General features: G+C 38.0%; 1 protein-coding gene across 1 annotated transcript in view; it reads right to left on the minus strand.

The window, feature by feature from the left end:
• The window catches only part of LOC133327350 (protein quick-to-court), a 48,557-nt gene that overhangs the window by 3,927 nt on the left and 18,270 nt on the right, over positions 1-26,360 (minus strand). The window contains exons 2-5 of the mRNA XM_061535913.1: positions 12,439-12,884; positions 11,347-12,361; positions 8,787-8,885; positions 4,394-4,483 (exon numbers count right to left, since the gene is read on the minus strand). Of these exons, the coding sequence (XP_061391897.1) occupies positions 4,394-4,483; positions 8,787-8,885; positions 11,347-12,361; positions 12,439-12,884 (1,650 nt within the window). The remainder of the gene's footprint in view (positions 1-4,393; positions 4,484-8,786; positions 8,886-11,346; positions 12,362-12,438; positions 12,885-26,360) is intronic.

Consider the following 26,360-nt stretch of genomic DNA (forward strand, 5'->3'; position numbering starts at 1 on the left):
TTCCCGTTCATTGACCGGATGAACTGGCGTATACAAATGAAGCATGACCTAGTTCCTTATGTGGAAATATCAGGAACGAAATTGGACATCTCTACAAACAACTCCGACCCAGTGAGTGAACTAACAATATTTACAAATTTTTTTATTAATTTCTCTTTTGAGATAAGCTACATGATCGGAGTTGCAATGAAAAGGAAAGCCAGAGAGATACTACATTCCCACCACTATGCGACGCGTTTCGCCGTTGGTTAAGCGGCTCATCAGGCATATTGGGCAATGTGGCTTACAAATGTGTTTACTTGATAAGTTGTATTTATGTCGACTATTGTTGCGAAATTACATCTACGAATTAAATTCAACCGTGTCAAGGTTCGGACATTTGGCATCACACCAGAACATTCCTTTTCAGAGCAGATTTTTCTTGTAGTGACGGACTTTTTTTCCATACAGACTACAATATTTTTCTTCAATGGTATGCAACTGCATATTTTGCAACCTTAGGAAGATAACGCTAAGGCGCCGGACACCAACAGATGCCATGGGAACCAGGGCATGGCATCTGTTGGTGTCCGGCTTTCCTTTTCATTGCAACTCCGATCATGTAGCTCATCTCGAAAGATAAATTAATAAAAAACATTTACATGAATGATCTTCGCCTTAAAAAGGCATAAAAAAACAAAAACTCTATATTTAAAATTGTTAGTCCACTTTTAAAGGCGTTCTACTATGTTGAATTCTTTTTTTGCAGATGCATCAATTCTTTAAGTACCAAAGGCGTCTTTAACTACCGTGCCTATAATTGTAATCTGAGGTAGTAATATTATTTATTATCCGTAAATACTCAGCGTTAGACGAGCGCTTTTTTAGTTATTTAAAATGCTAGCGAATGCCTACTGAACACATTGAAATTCCTTAAAATAAAAGCATTATACTATTCTATAGACTATGCTAGCAATTCTAAACAATTTCGAATTGAAAAAAATCGTCAAATCAAAAGCAGCATAAACCAGTATGCCACCCAGTTCGATGTCGTCAAAAAATACACGTATCGTTAACAAATCTAAAACATTTCAAAACTCAAGTTGAAATGTGAATGTTTTAATTGAATTAGTTTAATGTAATTCAGCAAAAAATCGTAATTAAAATATTACTAACAATATTTTATTTGGGTATCTAACTGAACTATACGTTATAAGTGGTATTATAACTTATTATTAGTATTATTTGTCAAGTTTGAGAACTAGTACTATATTTGACAACTTTTTGTCAAGTGGTTCACTTTTAGATAAACTAACCCGCATGTTCTTTACATTGGAACATTAATTCTTTCATGAACTACCCTAGTAGTTTATAGTAGTTATCGTCCACTGAACGAATCGGTCGTTCATGGTTCATTTCTAAAAAGGAACTAGTACATATGTATCTATCGTTCGTTCAATTGAATTTATTCTAATACATTAAAGAATATTGGAGTAAAGGGTTCAATATCTTCTAGTTCACTCCGCAAATGTAGCTAGGACACTTATTCTGGTTTATTGGTACACTCAAGTAATTCCGTCAATGAACGATTGGCTCAAATGTGACTGGGTTATCGAGGAAGTATCGATCCCTTTTCGGAATAGTCCCTAGTTCCTTCCGTAACGATCCAATTGTCGGTTGGTTCATTTATTATTATAACTAGATCATTTGTTCATTCTAGTGAATCGCTCTATTGAATGACAGTGTTGAATAATCTCTCTGTTGCTGTTGCTCATCAGGAGCTAATTACCATTAAATACCACATAGATTCGTTGTCCATGTATTATTGTATACGGATTTTATAACAAATCTCTATTCTTTCTCCTTGTTCAGTGAATCTTTTTAGTTCGAGTGATTGTGACAATTCGGATACTGAAACTGTGGAATTGTAGGCATATTCTTAAGTATTCTAAAATATCGATTAAATAATTTCCATTTCAATCTTTCAATAACAAATTCTACCAGAAATGTGAAATAACTAAATATATTTCATTGGGCGTCGTGAACTATATGAGCGGTTGAACAAGGATCTTGTTCCGATCATTCATTTAACAGAGTCGTTATGTTGAACTAGACCGCCACAACGAATCTGTGAGGACTGTCACTAGCAAGAAGAACTAGTTCATAATAAAAACCAGTAAGGAAAGCAGTAAAGTCGGACGGGGCCGACTATATGATACCCTTCACCACTTTCGGTATATCCAACAGATGAAACAAAATTATGAAAGTCAATTATAAGCGTATATATATATACGCTTATAAATTTAACATATATATATATATATGTCAAAATTTAATCCGATTTGAACTAAACTTGCCACACGTTATGTTATAGTAACTTCGTACGTAGAGCAAATTGGTGTGCCTATTGGACTCACAATGGTAAAGCATTTAAAACCAACTTCTAGGTTATTCTCACTACAGTACGTTGTGAAAGGTTTGTGTCAATTTTTGTAAAATCGGACGACACCATTTACATTAAATCAGACGAAAATATATATGGGAGCTATATCTAAATCTTGACCGATTATCTCGAAACTTGGCACACATCATTTTGGACCTCATTCAGTACTCTGTGCCAAATTTCATGCAAATCGAAAGATATATAGGGACTTTGGTGCACCATTTACCTTAAATCGGAGGAAACTATATATGGGAGCTATATCTAAATCTGAACCGATTTTCTCGAAACTTGGCACACATCATTCTGGACCTAATTCAGTACTCTGTGCAAATTTCATGCAAATCGAAAGATATAGAGGGACTTTGGTGCCCCATTTACCTTAAATCGGACGAAACTATATATGGGAGCTATATCTAAATCTGAACCGATTTTCTCGAAACTTGGCACACATCATTCTGGACCTCATTTAGTACTCTGTGCCAAATTTCATGCAAATCGGAAGATATATAGGGACTTTGGTGCACCATTTTCCTTAAATCGGAGGAAACTATATATGGGAGCTATATCTAAATCTGAACCGATTTTCTCGAAACTTGGCACACATCATTCTGGACCTAATTCAGTACTCTGTGCCAAATTTCATGCAAATCGAAAGATATAGAGGGACTTTGGTGCCCCATTTACCTTAAATCGGACGAAACTATATATGGGAGCTATATCTAAACCTGATCCGATTTTCTCGAAACTTGGCACACATCATTTTAGACTTAATTCAGTACGCTGTACCGAAATTCGTGCAAATCGAATGATTTTGAGGGACTAAAGTCCGTAAATCGGACAAAAATATATATGGGAGCTATATCTAAATCTGAACCGATTTTTCCCAATTTCAATAGGGTTCGTCCTTGGGCCAAATAAATGAGCTGTGCCAAATTTCAGCCAAATCGGATTATAAATGCGACCTGTACTTAGTTTACAATTTAACATCAACAGACGGACGGACGGACATGCATAAATCGACTCAGAAAGTGATTCTATGCATATTCTCAAAAGGAACCATGTGTCTATCTCGATTCCTTTTGCCTGTTACAAACATATGCACAAAGACATAATACCCTGTACCACAGTGTGGTGAAGGGTATAAAAAGACCTTAATTATTAGGCAGGCAGTAATTAGTTCCAATATAATGAATATGTCATAGGAGGTACCAGGGAAAACATCAATTATTGTAGGTATCGTTCATGGCAAATTTCGTGGTTACATTCGTCATATTTTAAAAATTTTAATTCTACTGGATTGAAAAATATTTTTAATGATTCGAATTAAATGCATCCCATACATATTACAAGATAATGTCCTATAATTTTATATAATACAATAACCCTACATGTGTGCACTAATTGTTGACACTTAATGTCCTAACGAATGCTGGTTAATTTCATTCAGCTGTTACAATTCTCAATGAGGTTGGATATAAATATCTATAACCTAAATACCTTTTCAATTCTTTTTTATATATCAAAATGTTGAGATTATTTTATAAAGGCCACACCAAACACTTAGGATAATATTTCCTCCTCTTCATACCACATCAATAACATGTTATCGTTTATGGTTAGAAATGGACGAAGTTAGGTGATGAAATTTTACAAATTTTTTTTTTATATAAATGATGTTAAACAGACAAAAAAAAAATAAATCAGAATGAAAATAATGAAAACCCATCAAAATGACATCACAACACCGCGTACAACCAAAACAAAAAATGGGAAAATGATAAACCGCACTTAAAACCCAATATGAAAAAAAAAAATATTAGTGAGATGGTTGATTTTTATTTCTTAAATGAAAATAAAAAAATAAATATTAAAAATTTTAAACTCAAACCCAAGAAAAAAATTAAATTAAAAAAAAAAATACAAAATCAAGTGTTTCAAAACTATAATTTTTGAAAAATTACGTTTACAAACCTTACGCGCGCCGAGAACCCACAAAGAAATAGCCTCTTTTGCAGTAAGGAGAGCATGATTACTGCCGCATTCATTTCTACATTCTGCTGCCTATAAATAATATTTTGGGGGGATTTGTAATTGGTATTTTTTTTTTGTATTTTAAAAAACTTTGTTTACTTATTATTTTCTTGTTAATTATTTTTTTGATAAATTATAGTGAATTAAATAAAATTAAAATTTGACACATTTAAAAAAATAAATAAATTTTCAAGTAAGAACTGATTTTTTAAAAGGCTTTTTAATAGAGAGCAGCAAAATTAAAAATTCTTTGTTTTTTTTCTTTGAGGGGAGGAATTTTTTATTTGTGTTGAACTTGAAATGAAAAAAAGTAAGAAGGCTCTACAACTACTTTAAAAAAGGACATGCAGAACAGAAGTTTTTTTGCAAATGTTAATGTTGATTAATAATTTTTATTTGATAGCAAAAGAACTCAAACCATGCCCTCCTAAATATTTATTTTGAATGTTAATTTTTTGTTTTAAAAAACAACTACGGTTATGGTGTTTTCTAGGTTAGGTTTTGAAACCGCACTCTTAACCCATTACAAAAAAACTACTTGTTTCTCTTTCTAAAACATTCCAAAAGAAAACAAAAATAAAAAGGATGCCTTTTTTGGAAACAAAAAATAAAATAAATAATGGAAATATATAGTCGGGATAGCCGACAAATAAAATACCCTACATCATTACATTTCAATACTAAATAATTTTTCAATAAAATTCCAAGGGCCTAAAAAGGCCCTTTTGCAACAAGGCCAGGATTTTTAAAAAATATTTTGTTCAAGGGTCCAGTAAAGGCGTGGATTTTTAAAAAATTATTTTTCCAGAACTAACCAAGGGGTGGATATTTTAAAATAATTTTTTCAAGAGTCCAACAACAGGGACTATCAACAGGCGTGGATTTTTTAAAATTTTTTTTTTCAGGGACTATCAACAGGCGTGAATTTTTTAAAAATTATTTTTCAGGGACTATCAACAGACGTGGGGGTGGCGTAGGGGATGATAGATACCAAGCAACGGCTCTGATTGGCTTCAACATGGCGAAGTCCAGGCTTATCTTGTCCCTCTTTCATCTCAATTGTGGACACTGACCTCTCCGTGGTGCCTATTTTCATCACCCTATGAAATAGTGAGCTGATATGTACCTCGAGTACACCTATAAGAACTTTAAAAAAAGTGGGTTGAGGCGTCGGGATAGTTGCCCACACTCGGAAAACGAAAAGCAAAGAAAAAGAAAACCAAACCCATCTAATGTTGACGACCCCCGCAAACGTATAAAGGACCACGATCGGCGAATCTGCACATGGAATGTGCGCACGTTGTACAGAACAGGCGCAGTGTTCGCTTTGGCGGATGTACTCAAGAAGTACAAAGCCAATATTATTGCCTTAAAGGATATGCGATGGTAAGTAAATCAGAAGATTACTCCCTGTATTATAGCTGTCATGAAACGAGCCATGAATTTGGCTGCGGATTTATGGTTAACAGGAGAATAAAAGACCTCGTCTCCAGATTCACTCTAGTAGATCAGCGCCTAGAAAGACCGCTGCCCTGGCCATGACATTAAAATTCTGCTAGGAGATTTTAATGCAAAACTCGGAAGGGAAAATATCTTTGGTCCCATATGAAAAACGCAGCGTATAGGGCAACCCTGCAGACAGTAGCAACACGTAATGTGATGGAGAATTATCGGGAAAAAAGGAGAGAGGAGATACGTATTTTCAGAAAAAAAAACAAGAAATACGTGAGCGTGAGTAAATAAAGATGTACAGTAGTCAGAATGAAGTCCGAAAATTTTACCAACGGGTAAAACACCAATCCGAAGGCTTTGGTGCAGGCACATCCTCCTGTAGAGATGAAGAAGGAAACCTGATGACAGATACAGACAGCGTGCTGAGGATCTGGAAGGATCATTTTGAAAAACTTCTGGTATCTTATAGAAGCGGTGAAGAAGATACTCCAGAACCAATCAGAGATGACGGTATAGAGTGTATATCACGATGAGGTCAACATGAAGTCAGAATAGCAATCAATCGGCTGAAGAATAATAAAGCAGCAGGAGCCGATGGGTTACCAGCCGAACTATTCAAGACTGGTGGTCAGATGTTGGTAAGGAGCATTCACCAGTACAATTTGGCTAGAAGAATGCATATCCAATGATTGGAACCTCAGCATCCTGTGTCCCGTGCACAAAAAAGGAGACAAGACGATATGTGCCAACTATAGAGGAATAAGTCTCCTTCCCATCGCATATAAAGTGCTATCCAGTGTGCTGTGTGAACGACTGAAGCCAATGGCCAATGACATTTTTGGACCATACCAATGTGGCTTCAGACCTGGCAAAACCACCATTGACCAGATTTTCACTCTGCGCCAAATCCTGGAAAAAACCCCACAAAAACCCCATCGACAGTCCTATCCGTTCAGAGGTGTATAAAGCCATGTCTGCGTTTGGCATTCCTGCAAAATTAATTCGGCTATACAGGATAACTTTAACTGGCACAAGATCAGCAGTTAAAGTCGAAAAGGACCTCTCGGAGCCCTTTAATACCGAACGAGGATTCAGACAAGGTGACAGTTTGTCGTGTGACCTTTTTAACATCCTGCTGGAAAAGGTCATTTGAGGGGCGAAAGTGAACAGAAATTACACTCTGTACACCAAACAACACATGTTACTCGCCTACGCCGATGACATCGATATAATGGGTTGAACACTAAGACCTTTGAACAAATTGAGAAGGAGTGGGGCTGGTAGTAAACGGCTAGAAGACCAAGCAGTAGACTCGCGCAAGACGTCCAGTAGACTCGGACCAACTGTAGAACTTGAGAACTACAGCTTCGAGGTAGTTAAAGATTTTATATACCTTGCTACCGCCATAAACAAAACGAATGACATCCGTTTTGAAATTCGGAGAATGATAGTGATGTCCAACCGGTGCTACTATGGTCTAAGTAAGCAGTTTAGAAGCAAGACCACATCCCGCCAGACCAAACTCACACTTTACAAGACGCTGATACTACCCGTGTTGTTATATGGATCTGGGTACTTGCGCAAGCAGATGAGGCAGCTCTTGGAGTGTTTGAGAGAAAAATTCTCCGAAAGATCTATGGGCCGATCTGCGTTAGACGTATTGAGCTGCTGCGACTACGTTGTATAGTTCATGTTGTGAGAATGGATGAAGATGCCCCAGCCATATAAAAGCAAACCAGCTGATGGTTCACGCAGTAGGGGAAGGCCGAATAAGATGGAAAGATCAAGTGGAAGACAACATTGCCGAATATGGTCTTTCAAATTGGAAAAACTGCGCAAAAGACCGACGCGCCTGGAAATCTTTTTAAGCTCGGCATATGGAACGAAAGTTCTGTCACAAGCCAGCTAAGTAAGTAATTAATTAACAGACGTGGATTTTTTAAAAAGTATTTTTCAGGAACTATCGACAGACGTGGATTTTTTAAAAATTATTAAAAAAAAGGTTTTTTATGTAATGATGTAGGATCTTTTTAAATTAACAATGATTTTGTTTTCTAATTAATTTTTTTTATAAAATAAAATGTTTGCAATCGAATTTTGTTACAAAATTTATTTATATAAATTAAAAAAATTAAATTAACACAATCCTAAATAAACATTATTAAATTTTGCTTTTGCCAAATGGATCACATTTTCATCGAAAAGCAAATTAAAATGTAATTTAAAATAAATATATAATTATTTCCAATTCGAATTTAAAATTAACGGAAGAAGAAACTAAAGAGTCACTGTGACAATTTTGTGTGAGTGTTAGTGCAAGAGAGTAGTGTATTTGTATTTTTTTAAAGAGAACACAATTACAAAAAATAATGTGAGAAATTATCCTCAAATGTTATCGTAAAAAAAGCCAAGAGACAAATACAAATGAGATCAACACATTTAGAGATGGACATAAGAGAGAGTGAGAGACAGACAAAGAGAGAGAGTTTGCATGACAAATTTAACGAGAGCAAAATGATAAAAGAATCGATAACAATTTTGTTCGTTTGTTATGAATCTGTGATGAGTTTTTTTTGGAGAGTGAGAGAGACGGAGAAACAGTTACGAGAAAATGTGTGTGAGATCAAAACAATTACTGTTAGACAGTTATGGAGAGTTTTTTTGTTTTATGGAAAGAGTTTGTGAGTGTGGGTGTGTGATAGAAAAAATAAAGAGATTTGTTTCATTCTCTTAGGATTTTCTTTTTTTTTTATGATAATTATCTATGATATTTGTGGTTATGTTTCTTTGCAATGATTTTTCCTCAAGACACAACGCAAACAAAATGCAATATGCAAAATAATATCGAAAAGAATATGATAAAGATTTTGAAAAATCTTACACGTATGTTCTCCAATTCGTCCTGGGTGGATTGCAGTTGGTGCAGCAGCTCGTTAATGGACACCTTGTTCTGGGGTGCTCGATGTGCCAATTCTAAAGCCTGGAAAGAGAGAAAAAAAGAATAAATAAACAGATAAAAATATGGGCTTGGCTTAAAAAATCTTTTCAGGGACTATCAACAGGCGTAGATAATTTAAAAACATTTTTTCAGGGACTATCAACAGGTGCGATTTAATGTAACACGGAAATTTGACGCCGAAAAGCTGCAAACACAACAGGTAGCAGAAGCCTACTCCGCTCAACTTAACCAACTTCTTGACGAGAGCACCCCTTGTCCCGATAATAATATAGAAGCACAGTGGCAGAGAATTGCCCACGTCCTACAAACTGCAGCAAAACCCACACTTGGGTACCAAAGAACACCATCAAGAAATCCGTGGTACGATCACGAGTGTCGTTATGCTACTGATATGAAAAACGCAGCGTATAGGGCAACCCTGCGCACAGTAGCAACACGTAATGCGATGGAGAATCATCGGGAGAAAAGGAGAGAGGAGAAACGTAGTTTCAGAAAAAAGAAGAAAGAACAAGAAAAACGTGAGCGTGAGCAAATCGAAATGGACAGGAGTCAGAATGAAGTTCGGAAATTTTACCAACGAGTAAAACACCAAACCGAAGGCTTTGGCGCAGACACATCCTCCTGTAGAGATGAAGAAGGAAACCTGGTGACAGATACAGACAGCGTGCTGAGGATCTGGAAGGAGCATTTTGAAAAACTTCTGGTATGAAATAGTAGCAGTGAAGAGGATATCCCAGAACCAATAATAGATGACGGTATAGAGTGTACACCACCTAGCCAAGATGAAGTCAGAATAGCAATCAATCGGCTGAAGAATACTAAAGCAGCAGGTGCCGATGGGTTACAAGCCGAAATATTCAAGACTGGTCAGATGCTGGTAAGGAGCATGCACCAGCTGATTAGTACAATTTGGCTAGAGGAAAGCATGCCCAATGATTGGAACATCAGCATCCTGTGTCCCGTGCACAAAAAAGGAGACAAGACGATATGTGCCAACTATAGAGGAATAAGTCTCCATCCCATCGCATATAAAGTGCTATCCAGCGTACTGTGTGAACGACTGAAGCCAATGGTCAATCACATTATTCGACCATAACAATGCGGCTTCAGACCTGGCATATCCACCATTGACCAGATTTTCACTCTGTGCCAAATCCACGAAAAACACATCGACACATTCCATCTATTCGTCGACTAAGAAGTCGCATAGTCGATAGCCCTATCCGTTCAGAGGTGTATAAAGCCATGTCTGCGTTTGGAATTCCTGCAAAATTAATTCGGCTATGCAGGTTAACTTTAACAGGCACAAGATCAGCAGTTAAAGTCGGAAAGGACTTCTCGGAGCCCTTTAATACCGACCGAGGATTCAGACAAGGTGACAGTCTGTCGTGTGACCTTTTTAACATTCTTTTTGAAAAGGTCATACGACAGGCAAAAGTGAACAGAAATGTCACTCTGTACACCAAACAACACATGTTACAGGCCTACGCCAATGACATCTACATAATGGGTCGAACATTGAGAGCGGTAACAGCCACCTTTGAACAAATTGAGAAGTAGTCTGCCAAAGTGGAACTGGCAGTAAATGGCGAAAAGACCAAGCTGAGGGTATCAACGCGCAAGACGTCCAGTAGACTTGGACCAACTGTGGAACTTGAAACTTAAAGCTTCGATGTGGTGAACGATTTTATATACCTTGGTAATGCCATAAACCAAACTAATAACATTAGCATTGAAATTCGGAGGAGAATTGTTTTGGCCAACAGATGCTACTATAGTCTGAGTAAGCAACCTAAAAGCAAGGCACCTCTCGGCAGACCAATCTCGCACTCTACAAGACATTCTACCCGTGATGTTATATGGATCTGAAGTATGGGTACTTGCACAAGCAGATGAAACAGCTCTTGGAGTGTTTGAGAGAAAAATTCTCCGAAAGATCTATGGGCCGATCTGCGTTGACGGTGAATATCGCCGTCGAATGAACCATGAGTTGTACCAGCTTTTCTCGGAGATCGACATTGTTAGACGTATTGAGCTGCAGCGACTACGTTGGCTAGGTCATGTTGTGAGAATGGATGAAGATGCCCCAGCCCAGAAGGCATATAAAAGCGAACCAGCTGATGGTTCACGTAGAAGGGGAAGGCCACGAAGAAGATGGAAAGATCAAGTGGATGACAACTTTGACGAATATGGTCTTTCAAATTGGAAAAACTGCGCAAAAGACCGACGCACCTGAAAATCTTTCAGGGACTCTCAATAGGCGTGGATTTTTTAAAAATTATTTTTCAGGGACTATAAACAGGAGTAGATTTTTTTAAAAATTATTTTTCAGGGACTATAAACAGGCGTAGATTTTTTAAAAATTATTTTTCAGGGACTATCAAGAAATACCCTGAAGAGGTATTCTATAGGCAGAACACCCTTCTACATAGGAGGCTTTCAATGGTCCCTTGAATACCTTACATCTATAGGGAATATTTACCTGATCAGCGCGAGCAATACGCTCCGCTTCCTGGCCCTTCTGATACATATGCAAATACATTTGCTTCTGTTTCTCCTCATGTTCGGCCAGCTTCCTCTGGAGATCTTCCAGCTGTTTTTCCAATTCACGAATACGCTCCTTGGCATGTTCGTAATCGGGTACTATGTCAGCATACCGGGTATTACACTCGGCCAACTTTTGCAGCAATGCCTCAATGCGATCATTGTTGGAACGCTTAACTTCCGCAGCGGCAGCATCCTGACTGCGAATTAAATCCTCAATACGCTGCTCGTACAGACGAATCAATTCCTGACGCTGTAATTCATATTGTTCGATAGTGGAGGCTGAGGGCTCACCATGGTGATGATGATGATCGGCATCACTGCCTCCACCGCCACAGGCACCCTCATGATGATGATGGCCACTGTGGTGGCCATGGGTGGAGGGTGCGTACGAGGAATCTTTGGAATGAACCGATGATGAGGTCATATCCTCAAAGTGACCGGAATCGGCAAACGATGATTGCATATCGTGATGATGATGGTGGCTGTGGTGATGATGCTGCTGCGAGGATGTGGAACTTTGTGACGCATGTGTCATAATGGTTGGTGAGGCGGACGCAGCATGGCCCATATGCGAATGATGCATGTGACGTGATGGTGAGGCATGTTGTTTCTGACCATCATCCACCATATCGACAATGGGTGAGACGTCTTGAGATGTTTTCAGTTCTGCTTCGCGTACAGTGACCGCATCGCTGGAGGCGGAACGTTCATCGGGCGATGAGAGGGATGCTTTGAAGAGACGTAATTCCACAACCTCGCGGGTTAGCCGCAATAGTTCGGAATCTTTTTGTTCCAAATCCTGGCGAGCAGCGCAGAGCAGTTCTTTGAGTCGTCTTATCTGGCGCTGGGCCCGTTGGGTGGGTGTGAGATAATCGGCACCCACCTGGCCGGCATAATTGGAACAATGAACCACATATTTCATTTTACGACCACTGAATGTGGTGCCATTTCTGTGAGGGGGAGAGAGGGGAAGGAAGAGAGAGTTATTAAAGAGAGAAAAATAAATAAAAATCGATTGTTCACTCACCTGGCCACATAGGGATGCTCACAGGACATTGTCGAACGACCCGATGTTGTGGTATAGGAATACAAAGAATCTAAATCATCATCCAGATAGGTTGTGGGTGAATCGGGGGTCACAGGCGGTGTCTTGGGTGTGGGCTTAAGACCTCCAACACCGGCCGATAATTTGCTGCTAGTCTGGGTTTCTTGATGATGCGAATGCTGGACAACGTGGGTTCCCGTATATACTGGAGGTCTTGGAGATCTGGGTGTTTTTACCGGTATTCCTCCTCCTGGTCCTATTGACGACGTCGACGATGAAGTTATGTTCGTTGTTGATCCCTGTCTCGTGGCCAAGGTTAATGGACGTGTATGAGTTGTGGCTGCAGCTGCCGATGATGATGCTGATGATGGAGTTGTCGTTGGTGTCGTTGCCGCCGATGATGTATGAATGCCGTTTTGATTCAGAGACTGTAACGATAGAAAGGTTAAACTGTGAATAAACTGAAGGCAAAGAGGTTTCGATGTTTGATGCTGCTGTTGGGGCTGGGTGAGATTTTTCTGTGGGTTGAAGTCATTTCCATCTTTCTCTTTTTTTTGGTGTGAAATTATTTGTGGTTTTGTGCTGTTGTTGTAGTTTTCTTGGCGTTTCTTCGTGGTATTGTTTTTCTAAGAAGAGTCTTTGGCGTTTGTGTGTGCGGTTCTGGGAAAGGGTGTGAGTCTGCGTGTATCACAGCCAAACTGAATTTGACGCACATTTATCAAATCAAATAAAAACATAATATTTGCGCACAGTGGGTTATTGCGAAACATTAACTGAGGTGTAGATTTTTTGAGGAATATTTTTCAAGCTTGGATTTTTTAAAGAATATTTTTTTCAAGGGTCCATTTAAGGCGTGGATTTTCTAAAGAATATTTTTTCAAGGGTCCATCTAAGGCGTGGATTTTCTAAAGAATATTTTTATATTTATCCAATCTGAAGGACCATATTCGGCAATGTTGCCTTCCACTTGATCTTTCCATCTTATTCGCGGCCTTCCCCTACTGCGTGAATCATCAGCTGGTTCGCTTTTATATGCCTTCTGGGCTGGAGCAACTTCATCCCTTCTCACAACATGACCTAGCCAACGTAGTCGCTGCAGCTCAATACGTCTAACAATGTCGATGTCCGAGAATAGCTGGTACAACTCATGGTTCATTCGACGGCGATATTCACGGTCAACCCAGATCGGTCCATAGATCTTTCGGAGAATTGTTCTCTCAAACACTTCAAGAGCTGCCTCATCTGCTTGCGTAAATACCCATGCTTCAGATCTGTATAACAGCGTCTTGTAGAGTGTGAGTTTGGTCTTGCGGGAGGTGGCCTTGCTTTTGAAAGTTGTTTGCTCAGACAATAGTAGCATCGGTTGGCCATCACTATCCTTCTCCGAATTTCAAAACTGATGTCATACGTTCTGTTTATGGCGGTACCAAGGTATATAAAATCTTTGACTACCTCGAAGCTGTAGTTCTCAAGTTCCACGTCTTGCGCGTTGATACCATCAGATTGATCTTCTCACCGTTTACTGCCAGACCCACTTTGGTAGACTCCGTCTCAATTTGTTCAAATGTGGCTGTTACCGCTCTCAGTGTTCGATCCATTACGTCGATGTCATCGGCGTAGGCGGGTAACATGTGCTGTTTGGTGTACAGAGTGTAATTTCTGTTCCCTTGTGCCTCTCGTATGACCTTTTCCAGCAGGATGTTAAAAAGGTCACATGACAAACTGTCACCTTGTCTGAATCCTCCTTCGGTGTTAAAGGGCTCCGAGAGGTCCTTTCCGACTTTAACTGCTGATCTTGTGCCACTTAAAGTTATCCTGCATAGCCGTATTAATTTTGCAGGAATGCCGAACACAGGCATGGCTTTAAACACCTCTAAACGGATAGGGCGGGCTGTCAAATGCGGCTTTATAGTCGACGAATAGATGGAATGTGTCGATGTATTTTTCGTGGGTTTTTTCCAGGATTTGGCGCAATGGTGGATTTGCCAGATATGGTCCAATAATGCCATTGACCATTGGCTTCAGTCGTTCACACAGCACACTGGATATCACTTTATATGCGATGGGAAGGAGACTTATTCCTCTATATTTGGCACATATTGTCTTGTCTCCTTTTTTGTGCACGGAACACAGGATGCTGATGTTCCAATCATTGGGCGTGCATCCCTCTAGCCAAATTGTACTAATCAGATGGTGCATCCTCCTTACCAGGATCTGACCACCAGTCTTGAATAGTTCGTCCCCTGCCTGCTGCTTTATTGTTCTTGAGCCGATTAATTGCTTTTATGACCTTATCTTGGCTAGGTGGTATACACTCTATACCATCATCTCTTATTGGTTCTGGGGTTCTTCTTCACCGCCATTATTTGATACCAGAAGTTTTTTGAAATGCTCCTTCCAGATTCTCAACACGCTGTCTGTATATGTCACCAGATTTCCTTCTTCATCTCATCTGCCTGCATCAAAACCTTCGGTTCGGTGTTTTACCCGTTGGTAAAATATCCGGACTTCATTCTGACACCTGTACATTTGGATTTGCTCACGCTCACGTTTTTCTTGCTCTTTCTTCTTTTTTTCTGAAAATACGTTTCTCCTCTCTCTTTTTCTCCTGATAGTTCTCCATCGCATTACGTGTTGCTACTGTCCGCAGGGTTGCCCTATACGCTGCGTTTTTCATATCAGTAGCATTACGACACTCCTGATCGTACCATGGATTTCTTGATGATGGTCTTTGCTAACCAGGTGTTGCTTCTGCTGCAGTTTGTAGGGGGTGGGAATTCCCTGCCACTGTGCTTTTATATTATTATCGGGACAAGGGGTGCTTTCGTCAAGCAGTTGTGTGATCGGATCGGTTTTTGGGGTCACTGAATATGGTGTAAGACACGGTATTCATTGGTTGGGTGGGCATCACATCGGTTATCCGTTGGTGGGGTTTTAAAGGACGATGGTGTACTTAGGAATATTTAGACTTTTGTTGTTCCAATAAACAATTTTGTTGTGTGCCTAAGGGATATCGGTTGAGAACACACCCCTTGAAAATTCAATTGAATAGCTGTTGTCCCGATAGGACCAAAAACCCTTTTTTCACGAGAGCAAGTAACAGCAGTTGGGTAAGTTGAGCGGAGTAGACTTCTGTTATCTGCAATGTGTGCAGTATTTCGACGTCGAGTTTCCGTGTCACATTAGATCGCACTTTTGCTGCTACATTAAGACGCGAGCGTACCTTGGCTGCCACAAGGTAATTGTCCGAAACGTCTAAAACACTGGATGAATGCCTTCCGTCTATCAGAACATGATCCTTAAAAAAAATCTTTAAAAAAACACGCCTCTAAGAGTCCAGAAAAAAATCTTAAAAAAAACGCCTCTAAGAGCTCCAGAAAAAAGCTTAAAAAAAAACACGCCTCTAAGAGCTGAAGAAAAAAAATTCTCTAAAAGAAATCTACCTAAGAAAAATATTAATTAAATAATCCACGCCTCTTATAGCCCTTAAAAAACTTAAAAAAATTCTCGCCTGAAAAATATTCCTTCAAAAATCCATTTGAAACCACTGTGCCGGTAAGGCGTTTTCTCGCCATAAATTTGAATTGAAGACAACCTTTCCTTTTTCACATCTAAACAACAATAGCAAAAAAAGAAAAAATAGAAAATTGCATGCTTCAATCCGATTTGCGAATCTTAGAGCTTCATTGATGTTAAATTCTGTTTGTTTCGAGCGTTAGCTCACATCGGTAGGTTGGTTCGATCTGCGATGTATTCATTCATTACTACTTCTTCAAGCAGTGTTTTTTTAATTTTGTGGTTAATTACATTATCTTTGTTGTTGTTGTTGTTGCAGATATTTCCAATATTTATGTTGGTGTTGTTGTTTTTTAGCATAACTTCATTTACAAATCGTATTTTTTGCCTAGTTAGGATTTGAATGGTTTGCGGTTTCATTTCAGTTGGCAGAGAGTAACTGCTGCAAATGTGGCCAAGACAATTCACAAACCGCATTTTGATTTCCTCAGTAGCAGCGCCAGCTTGGCAGCTTAGCTGCCAAATGAAACTTCCTAATCTTTGGTACTTGTTATTCGCTCTTAATGCTTGACTTCAGAGGAATTAAAAAAATTGGAAAATTGGAAAATTTCATTTTGCAGCGGCTTACATTCTTGCCTTTAATCTACAACAACAATGTTTTTTATGTGCAAAAAAATTATCTTCAAAATTGTTCGGCCATGACTTCGTAAAAAAATTATTTTTAATGTCTTAATTAAAATTTGCGGATAATTTTTTCTTATGCTATTGCAACAGTGCATTTTGTAGAGAATATTTTTCAAGAGCGAACTAAGGCCTGGATTTTTTAAATATTTTTTCGAGGCCCAAAATAGGCGTAGATTTTGGAATGGCGTTGAATTTTTTCGGAGTCCAAAATAGGTTTGGATTTTTTAAAGAATACTTTTCAAGGGCTATGATAGGCGTGGATTTTATAAAGAATATTTTTTCAAGGGCTATAATAGGCGTGGAGAAAGGTAGAGAGGAGAAAGGTGTTTTCAGAAAAATGATGAAAAGAACTAGAAAATCGTGAGCGTGAGTAAATCGAGATGTACAGGAGTCAGAATGAAGTCCGAATTCTACCAACGGGTAAAACATCAAACCGAAGGCTTTGGTGCAGGCACATCCTCCTGTAGAGATGAAGAAGGAAACCTGATGACAGATACATACAGCGTGCTGAGGATCTGGAAGGAGCATTTTGAAAAACTCCTGGTATCAAATAGTAGCGTTGAAGAGGATACCCCACAACGAATAAGAGATGATGGTATAGAGTGTACACCACCTAGCCAAGATGAAGTCAGAATAGCAATCAATAGGCTGAAGAACAACAAAGCAGCAGGAGCCGATGGGTTACCAGCCGAACTATTCAAGACTGTTGGCCAGATGCTGGTCAGGAGCATGCACCAGCTGATTAGTACAATTTGGCTAGATGAATGCATGCCCAATGATTGGAACCTCAGCATCCTGTGTCCCGTGTACAAAAAAGGAGACAAGACGATATGTGCCTAATATAGAGGAATAAGTCTCCTTCCCGTCGCATATAAAGTGCTATCCAGTGTGCTGTGTGAACGATTGAAGCCAATGGTCAATGACATAATCGGACCATACCAAAGCGGCTTCAGACCTGGCAAATCTACCATTGACCAGATTTTCACTCTGCGCCAAATCATGGAAAAGACCCACGAAAAACACATCGACACATACCACCTATTTGTCGACTATAAAGCCGCATTCGACAGCCCTATCCGTTCAGAAGTGTTTAAAGCCATGTCAACGTTCGGCATTCCTGCATAATTAATTCAGATATGCAGGATAACTTTAACTGGCATAAGGTCAGCAGTTAAAGTAGGAAAGGACCTATCGGAGCCATTCAATACCGAACGAGGATTCAGACAAGGTGACAGTTTGTCGTGTGATCTTTTTAATATCCGAGACGCAAAGGTGAACAGAAATGACACTCTGTACACCAAACTACACATGTTACTCGCCTACGCCGATGACATCGATATAATGGGTCGAACATTGCGAGCGGTAATAGCCCCCTTTGAACAAATTGAAAAGGAGGCTGCCAAAGTGGGTCTGGCAGTAAACGGCGAGAAGACCAAGCTGATGGTATCAACGCGCAAGACGTCCAGTAGGCTCGGACCAACCGTGGAACTTGAGAACTACAGCTTCGATGTAGTTAAAGACTTTATATACCTTGGTACCGCCATAAATAAAATGAATGACATCAGTTTTGAAATTCGGAGAAGGCCTGTGATAGCCAACAGATGCTACTATGGTCTATGTAAGCAGTTTAGAAACAAGGCCACCTCCCATCAGACCAAACTCACACTTTACAAGACGCTGATACTTCCCGTGCTGTTATATGGATCAGAAGCATGGGTACTTGCGCAAGCAGATGAGGCAGCGCTTGGAGTGTTTGAGAGAAAAATTCTCCGAAAGATCTGCGGGCCGATCTGCGTCGACGGTGAATATCGGCGTCGAATGAACCACGAGCTTTACCATTTATATGCGGACATCGACAAAGTCAGTCGTATTGAGCTGCAGCGACCACGGTGGCTAGGCCATGTTGTGCGGATGAATGAGAATGCCCCAGCTCAAAAGGCATACAAAAACGAGCCTACTGATGGTTCCCGTAGAAGGGGAAGGCCACGAATTAGATGGAAAGACCAAGTAGAAAACAACGTATTGGACCGACGCTTTTGGAAATCTTTTTTAAGCTCGACTTATGGAACAACCGTTCTGTAACAAGCCAGCTAAGTAAGTATAATAGGCATGGATTTTTTAAAGAATATTTTTTCAAGGCCTGTCCAAAGCGTGGATTTTTCAAAGAATATTTCTTCAAGGTCTGTTCAAGGCGTGGATTTTTCAAATAATATTTTTTCAAGGTCTGACCAAGGCGTGGATATTTCAAATAATGTTAATGTTAAAAAAAATATTTTCAAGGATCCAATAAAGCATGATTATCTTATGAATATTTTTTCATGTTCCATCATTGGAACCTCATCCCGTATTAGTATTTTTACACCTTCCTGTCAATGTATGCTAACACTTCAACACTTCAGCTGAACTTCTTTTTCTCTCTTGACTTGCTAATGATGTCGCCTATCTATTTGTTTTTGTTGTTTTTTTTTCTAACCACATTTCTTTTTTTTGTTGCTGCTGTTGTTTTATTTCTTTTTAACCCCAAAGGTAATTTAGAGCCACCGCCAGACTACTTGAAGAAAAAGTGTCCCCTTCAGTTTGTGTGTCTGTCTGTCACTTTAAAGCGACAAATAATGTCAACGCTAAATCACATTTAAAACCACTTAACCAGAAAATTACTTTTCTCTCTCTCATAGCCAACCTTAGAATCATGGCTAACAAGAAAAAAAAGAAAAGAAAACGTGTAATTATTTGTGAAAATTTCTTGGTAATTGGAAAAAATTATGAGAAGTTATAAATTGCTCGTCATAGATCTAAAAAAAAATTTTTCTGAAAAATTATTAGAGGCTACAAATTGGATTCGGCAGCCTGCGGTGCTAAATTGGAATAAATTTTTTTCTAAAAGATTAAAAAAGGCTGTAGGTCTACTGATATAAAGAAATCCCCTTTGAGGGTTTGTTATTTGTATGATACGGCCACTCTTCTCTCTCTTACCCTCACATCATATACAAAGCCAATTCCTTATGATATCTGGTCTGTTATTTTAATTGCTTTTTTATTTTATATTTTTTTCCATTACCACTAGGGCTGCTATAAAAATATTTTCATTCATCTGCCATCCACTCAAATAAATAATCATAAATGTTTTTGTATTTAGAAAAAAAATCCATTAGTTGTAGAATATCAAATGGCCTGTAAAATATTGCCACTACTCTTGCAACAAGGATATAAACTAAAGGATGGGGAATCAATAATGCAATGCCGACTATATGATACCCTTCACCACTTTGAGCATATTCAACAGATGAAATAGAAGCTATATCTAAATTTGAACCGATTTCAACGATTTCAGGAAACTTAACACACATCATTCCAGACCTCATCCATAACGCAGTGCCAAATTTCGTCTCGAAAGATATATCTGGTAGACCATTTACATTAAATCGGACGAAAATATATATAGGAGCTATATCTAAATCTGAACCGATTTTCAGGAAACTTAACACGCACCATTCTATAACTAATTCATTACGCTGTGCCAACTTTGGTGCAAATCGAAAGATATATAGGGACATTGGTGCACCATTCAGATTAAATCGGATGAAAATATATATGGGAGCTATATCTAAATCTGGACCGATTTTCAGGAAACTTAACACACACCATTATATACATAATTGATTACGATGTGCCAACTTTTGCAAATTGCACCATTTAAATTAAATCGGACGAAAATATATATGGGAGCTATATAAATCTGAACCGATTTTCAGGAAACTTAACACACATCATTCTATACCTAATTCAGTACGCTATGCCAAATTTCGTGGAAATCGAAAGATATAAGGTACTTTGGTGCCACGTTTACCTTAAATCGGACGAAAATATATATGGGAGCTATATCTAAATCTGAACCGATTTTCACGAAACTCAGCACACACCATTATGGACCTAATTCAGTACACTATGCCAAATTTCGTGCAAATCGAATGATATATAGGTACTTTGGTGCCTATATCGGGCGAAAATATATATGGGAGCTATATCTAAATCTGACTCGATTTTCACGAAACTCAGCACACATCATTTTGGACCTCATTCAGTACGCTATGCCAAATTTCGTGCAAATCGAATGATATATAGGTACTTTGGTGCCTATATCGGGTGAAAATATATATGGGAGCTATATCTAAATCTGAACCGATTTTTCCCAATTTCAATAGGGTTCGTCCTTGGGCCAAATAAGTGACCTATGCCAAATTTCATCCAAATCGGATCATAAATGCGACCTGTACTTTGTTCACAAAAATACATGGACGGACAGACGGACAGACGGACAGACGAACATGCGTAAATCGACTCAGAAAGTGATTCTATGCATATTCTCAAAAGGAACCATGTGCCTATCTCGTTTCCTTTTGCCTGTTACAAACATATGCACAAAGACATAATACCCTGTACCACAGTGTGGTGAAGGGTATAATAAAGATGAGAACAAAATGAGGGGTACTGTCGATTGTCGATATATTGAAAAATATGCTTTAAAAATTAAATTTTTTGAGAGGTCGGGAAAAGATATCCTTTAAAAAGCCTAGCCATTGGAGGCCATCGGAAAATAATTAATTATAAATTCGCACCTTTGTAGTTCATAGAAAAATATTCTTAAAACATTCAAGTCTTTGGAGGTCATTGGAAAAATAATACAAATCCTCGCCTATTGTAGCTCTTGATAAAATAATTACAAAATCTACGGCGGTCAATGAATCCTTAATTGTAAAAAAACTATGACTGTGGTAGAAAAATAAGTTTTTTTTTTCAAAAATGTACGCCTTAGTGCTTAAAAAATACGGATGCTTTAAAAATATTTCTAAACAATTCAAATTCATTCAAAAACAGTCTAGGCCTTGAAAAAAAATTGATTATATTCGGAAAAATATTATTTTACAAATCTTCTTCGGAGTTATACACAGGAATTATAAATATTGACCAGAAGGGGTGGACCAATGGGTCCCATGTTATAACTTGATCTATACTTGATTTATAAATAACGAAAATGTTGACCATTTGTGGGGGAGGTACCAGAAGGAGTGGACCAATGGGTCCCATCTTCAAATGTAATCTAGGCGTTGTAAAGGTAATAGATTGTGCAAAGTTTGGTTCAAATCGGACATTCCATTAGTCTAATATTGGTTTTATAAATTTTGAAAATGTTGATCCTCTGTGGGGGAGGTACCAGAAGGAGTGGACCAATGGGTCCCATCTTCCTACTGGATCTAGGTTTGGTGAAGATAATAGGTTTTAAAAAGTTTCGTTGAAATTTGATAGTCCGTTTGCCATTTTGTGGGAGAGGTACCAGAAGGAGTGGACCGATATTCCCCATCTTTAAACTTAAACAAAGTTTGGGAGGAACATTACGATGTGCAAAGTTTGGACGAAATTGGTTGCTCCCTTCGAGAGTTATCGGGAGTGCGCACCAGGCAGCCAGACGAACAACGGACGGATTTGGTCCATAGAAACATGGGGTCTAAAATCAATATTTCTATGAGGCACATTTTCACCGTATCAAAGTGTATATGCCCTCATAAGACTGAGGGTATAAAAATCCACTTCTGTAGTGGCTCTTGAAAATTTTTTTTTTTTAAGTTAACTCCTTTGTTGGACCTTTAAAAAAATATAAAGTATAATCCACACTTATTTTTAAAAATCCTGGATATTGCATTTTCCTTAAAAATATTTGTTTAAAAATATTATTAAAAAAAACCACGCCTCTGTTGAACCCTTAAAATATGTTTTAAACCAGTGAGCAGAGCAGTATAGTCGGACCGGGCCGACCATATAATACCCAACACAACTTCCACGAAAATCTAACATTCTGGGGTTCTATATTCTGATCTTGACAATATTTCGCGATATTTGCACACTCTTGACCGTCTAGAGGTCAACAAATATTACTAATATTCAGTACAGATTCCCTTCACGGTGGGTTGTGTTGTGATATTCGGCTTTCAATTGTGGCCTATAGATCGACTCGAAAAAACACCAAAAATTAAGTTTTTGGTCTAATTCATCCCAAAATTATTATCTGATCATCACCGAAAATTATAACCGTTGTAGTTGACCATACCTGGATCCTCATGGAAGATTTAAAAGCGATCAGCGCTATATTTCTGCCCTCTAGTGTGTTAATATGATACTGAATACTATATCAATACGTAAGCACCTGTAAATGTTAAAGTGTATCTCCCACTTCCGAGTACATACGACAATAAAATTGGTATCAATTTAAAGGTCAACCACTCCTCTTGGATATACTATCAACTTCTCGGGTCTATGTCCTTCAGGAGTAAACATATACCCCATAGAATACAAATTTGGTCAGTTTTCGCACAAAAGTCAGGGTCCATTTGACCCGCTAAATATTGACCGATCTTTATCAAAACAGGCATGTTTATTCTTTGGCCCGATCCCCTTCTCCATGTACAAATTCGCGATGTTTGGGTCATTATTGCGGCCTCTGGAACGACCAGTAAAACAGACAAACATAAAGTATTTGGTCCATTTCAACCCCTTTAATATTAACCGATCTTTACCAAAAACAATAGGGACACAACCCATCCTTCATGCAAAATTTCGTGAAGATTGGTCCATAACTGTGGCCTGTATCGTGTTTACAAATTATAATGGACAGATAGACGGACGGATACACATATCTAGATCGACTCAGCTAGTCGAGATATGACGATCGTTATACTTAAAGGTGGGTCTACGACCAATATTTCGCTGCGTTACAAACTCTTAGGGGTGCACAAAGCTTTAATACCCTGACAACATAGTTGTGTAGGGTGATAATCATCGAAAATTTAATTTTTTAAAAAGGTCACGCCTTTGATAATCCTTTAAAAAAAGCCACGCCTTCGATAATCCTCGAAAAATATTCTTTAAAAAATCATCGACTTATTTAGTGCCTCGAAAAAATAATCTTTAAAAAAAAACACGGCTTTGTTGGATCTTTAAAAAAATATTCCTCAAAAAATCCAAACCTTCGTAGATTCTTTAAAAATGTTCTCTCAAATATAAATATTCTCCATGCCTTTGAAGGCACTTTGTGGTTCTTGAAAAAATATTCTTTAACAAATCTAGGCATTGGGTTGTTCTTGAAAAAATAATCTTTAACGGCAACAGTCTTTTGGTTTATCTTCAAATCTCCTGCCACCATATTCCTTAAAAAAATATATTTTTAAAGTGATAGTTGTTAAAAAAATTTCTTAAAAAATTGGCACCAGTAATGTCCTTTGCATTATTTTTTGAAAATATTGTATACATTTTCAAAAAATAATGCAGAGGATATTACTGGCGCCAATATCCTCGCTTATAGCTATGCTGATGCTCGGAAAAACATTCTTTGCACTATTCTACCTATTAAAAAAAATCCGTCTTTTTTTTGCGGATTTCTTGTATGACCTTTTTCTATGATGTTGTTATCTTTTTCAATTAGTTGCATTGTAATTAAAAACATCCTATAAATACATTATATAATTAAAAACAAACAATTACACAACTCCCTACAACCAATATTAAATATTGCCTTTTGCAAAACATTTAATGACTCTGTCACTTTATTGGCCATTTAAATAAGTTTTTTTTGTTGTTGTTAGCCATATGAATACCATGCGCTAATTCATCACGGCTAAGAGGAGACCAAAAATATAACTTAGTTTTCCCTCTTCATTTAGTTGCTGCCTGCCAGGCTGGCTGGCTGTCTGACTACCGCTGTGTGTCCTGTCTTGTACATGGCAATTTGCCACATATTGTTGTTCGTCCTGAACACCACCACGGAGGAGAGATATGTTGACGCCACACCATCATCAACAACAGCAGGAGCAGCAGCAACAACGATGGAAAAAATATTTAATCACTTCCAAGGATATGAACATATCCGTTTCTGTTTGTTGTTGTTGTTGCTATTGTAGTTGTAGCTAATATTGCAACAAAAACAAACAAACAGAGAAACAATTGAAAAATATGCAATGAACATTTTGCCAACAATGTGAGAAAAGAAAATGTTTCTGCTTTCTTTTGGCATCGAGCCAGAAAGGTTGTCCTGGTTTTGTGTAATGGTCTTTCCTCTTCTTCGTTGGCCATTAAAGTGAAGTAAAGTTCGAGTGAGCTGTACTCAGATGTTCCTTTTTTTAGCCACTATATCTCAATGACATTTTAAAGTAGAGTAATGGGCAACATATTTAATGCATATATGCGATTCAATAATCATTTTTATATAACCATTGACAAAATATTCTTTAAATAATCCACGCCTTTGGTGGTCCATGACAAAATATTCTTTAAAAAATCCATGCCTTATGTGACCCCTGTAAAAATATTCTTTAAAAAATCCACGCCTGAGATGGACCCTTGAAAAAATATTCTTTAAAAAATCCAAGCCTGAGATGGACCCTTGAAAAAAATATTCTTTAGAAAATCTACGCCTTGGTTAAGCCTTGAAAAAATATTCTTTAAAAAATCCACGCCTTAGGTGGGCCCTTGAAAAAATATTCTTTAAAAAATCCACGCCTTAGGTGGGCCCTTGAAAAAATATTCTTTAAAAAATCCACGCCTTAGGTGGGCCCTTGAAAAAATATTCTTTAAAAAATCCACGCCTTAGGTGGGCCCTTGAAAAAATATTCTTTAAAAACTCCACGCCTTTGGTGGTTCCTGAAAAAATATTCTTTATAAAATCCACGCCTTAGGTGGGCCCTTGAAAAAATATTCTTTAAAAAATCCACGCCTTAGGTGGGCCCTTGAAAAAATATTCTTTAAAAAATCCACGCCTTTGGTGGTTCCTGAAAAAATATTCTTTATAAAATCCACGCCTTGTTGGACCCTTGAAAAAATATTTTTTAAAAAATCCACGCCTTAGATGGACCCTTGAAAAAATATTCTTTAAAAAATCCACGCCTTAGGTGGACCTTGAAAAAATATTTTTTAAAAAATCCTCGCCTTAGGTGGACCTTGAAAAAATATTTTTTAAAAAATCCACGCCTTAGGTGGACCTTGAAAAAATATTTTTTAAAAAATCCACGCCTTAGGTGGGCCCTTGAAAAAATATTCTTTAAAAAATCCACGCCTTAGGTGGGCCCTTGAAAAAATATTCTTTAAAAAATCCACGCCTTTGGTGGACCTTGAAAAAATATTTTTTAAAAAATCCTCGCCTTAGGTGGACCTTGAAAAAATATTTTTTAAAAAATCCACGCCTTAGGTGGACCTTGAAAAAATATTCTTTATAAAATCCACGCCTTGTTGGACCCTTGAAAAAATATTTTTTAAAAAATCCACGCCTTAGATGGACCCTTGAAAAAATATTCTTTAAAAAATCCACGCCTTAGGTGGACCTTGAAAAAATATTCTTTAAAAAATCCACGCCTTAGGTGGGCCCTTGAAAAAATATTCTTTAAAAAATCCACGCCTTGTTGGACCCTTGAAAAAATATTCTTTAAAAAATCCACGCCTTAGGTGGAGCCTTGAAAAATATTCTTTTAAAAATCCAAGCCTTAGATGGACCCTTGAAAAAATATTCTTTAAAAAATCCACGCCTTAGGTGGAGCCTTGAAAAATATTCTTTTAAAAATCCACGCCTTAGATGGACCCTTGAAAAAATATTCTTTAAAAAATCCACGCCTTAGATGGACCCTTGAAAAATCAATCTTTAAAAAATCCACGCCTTAGGTGGA

This window comes from Musca vetustissima, unplaced genomic scaffold (genome assembly GCF_032173495.1).
Source record: "Musca vetustissima isolate MV318-11 ecotype Yass unplaced genomic scaffold, APGP_CSIRO_Mvet_v1 utg6571, whole genome shotgun sequence".
NCBI classification, from domain to species: domain Eukaryota; kingdom Metazoa; phylum Arthropoda; class Insecta; order Diptera; family Muscidae; genus Musca; species Musca vetustissima.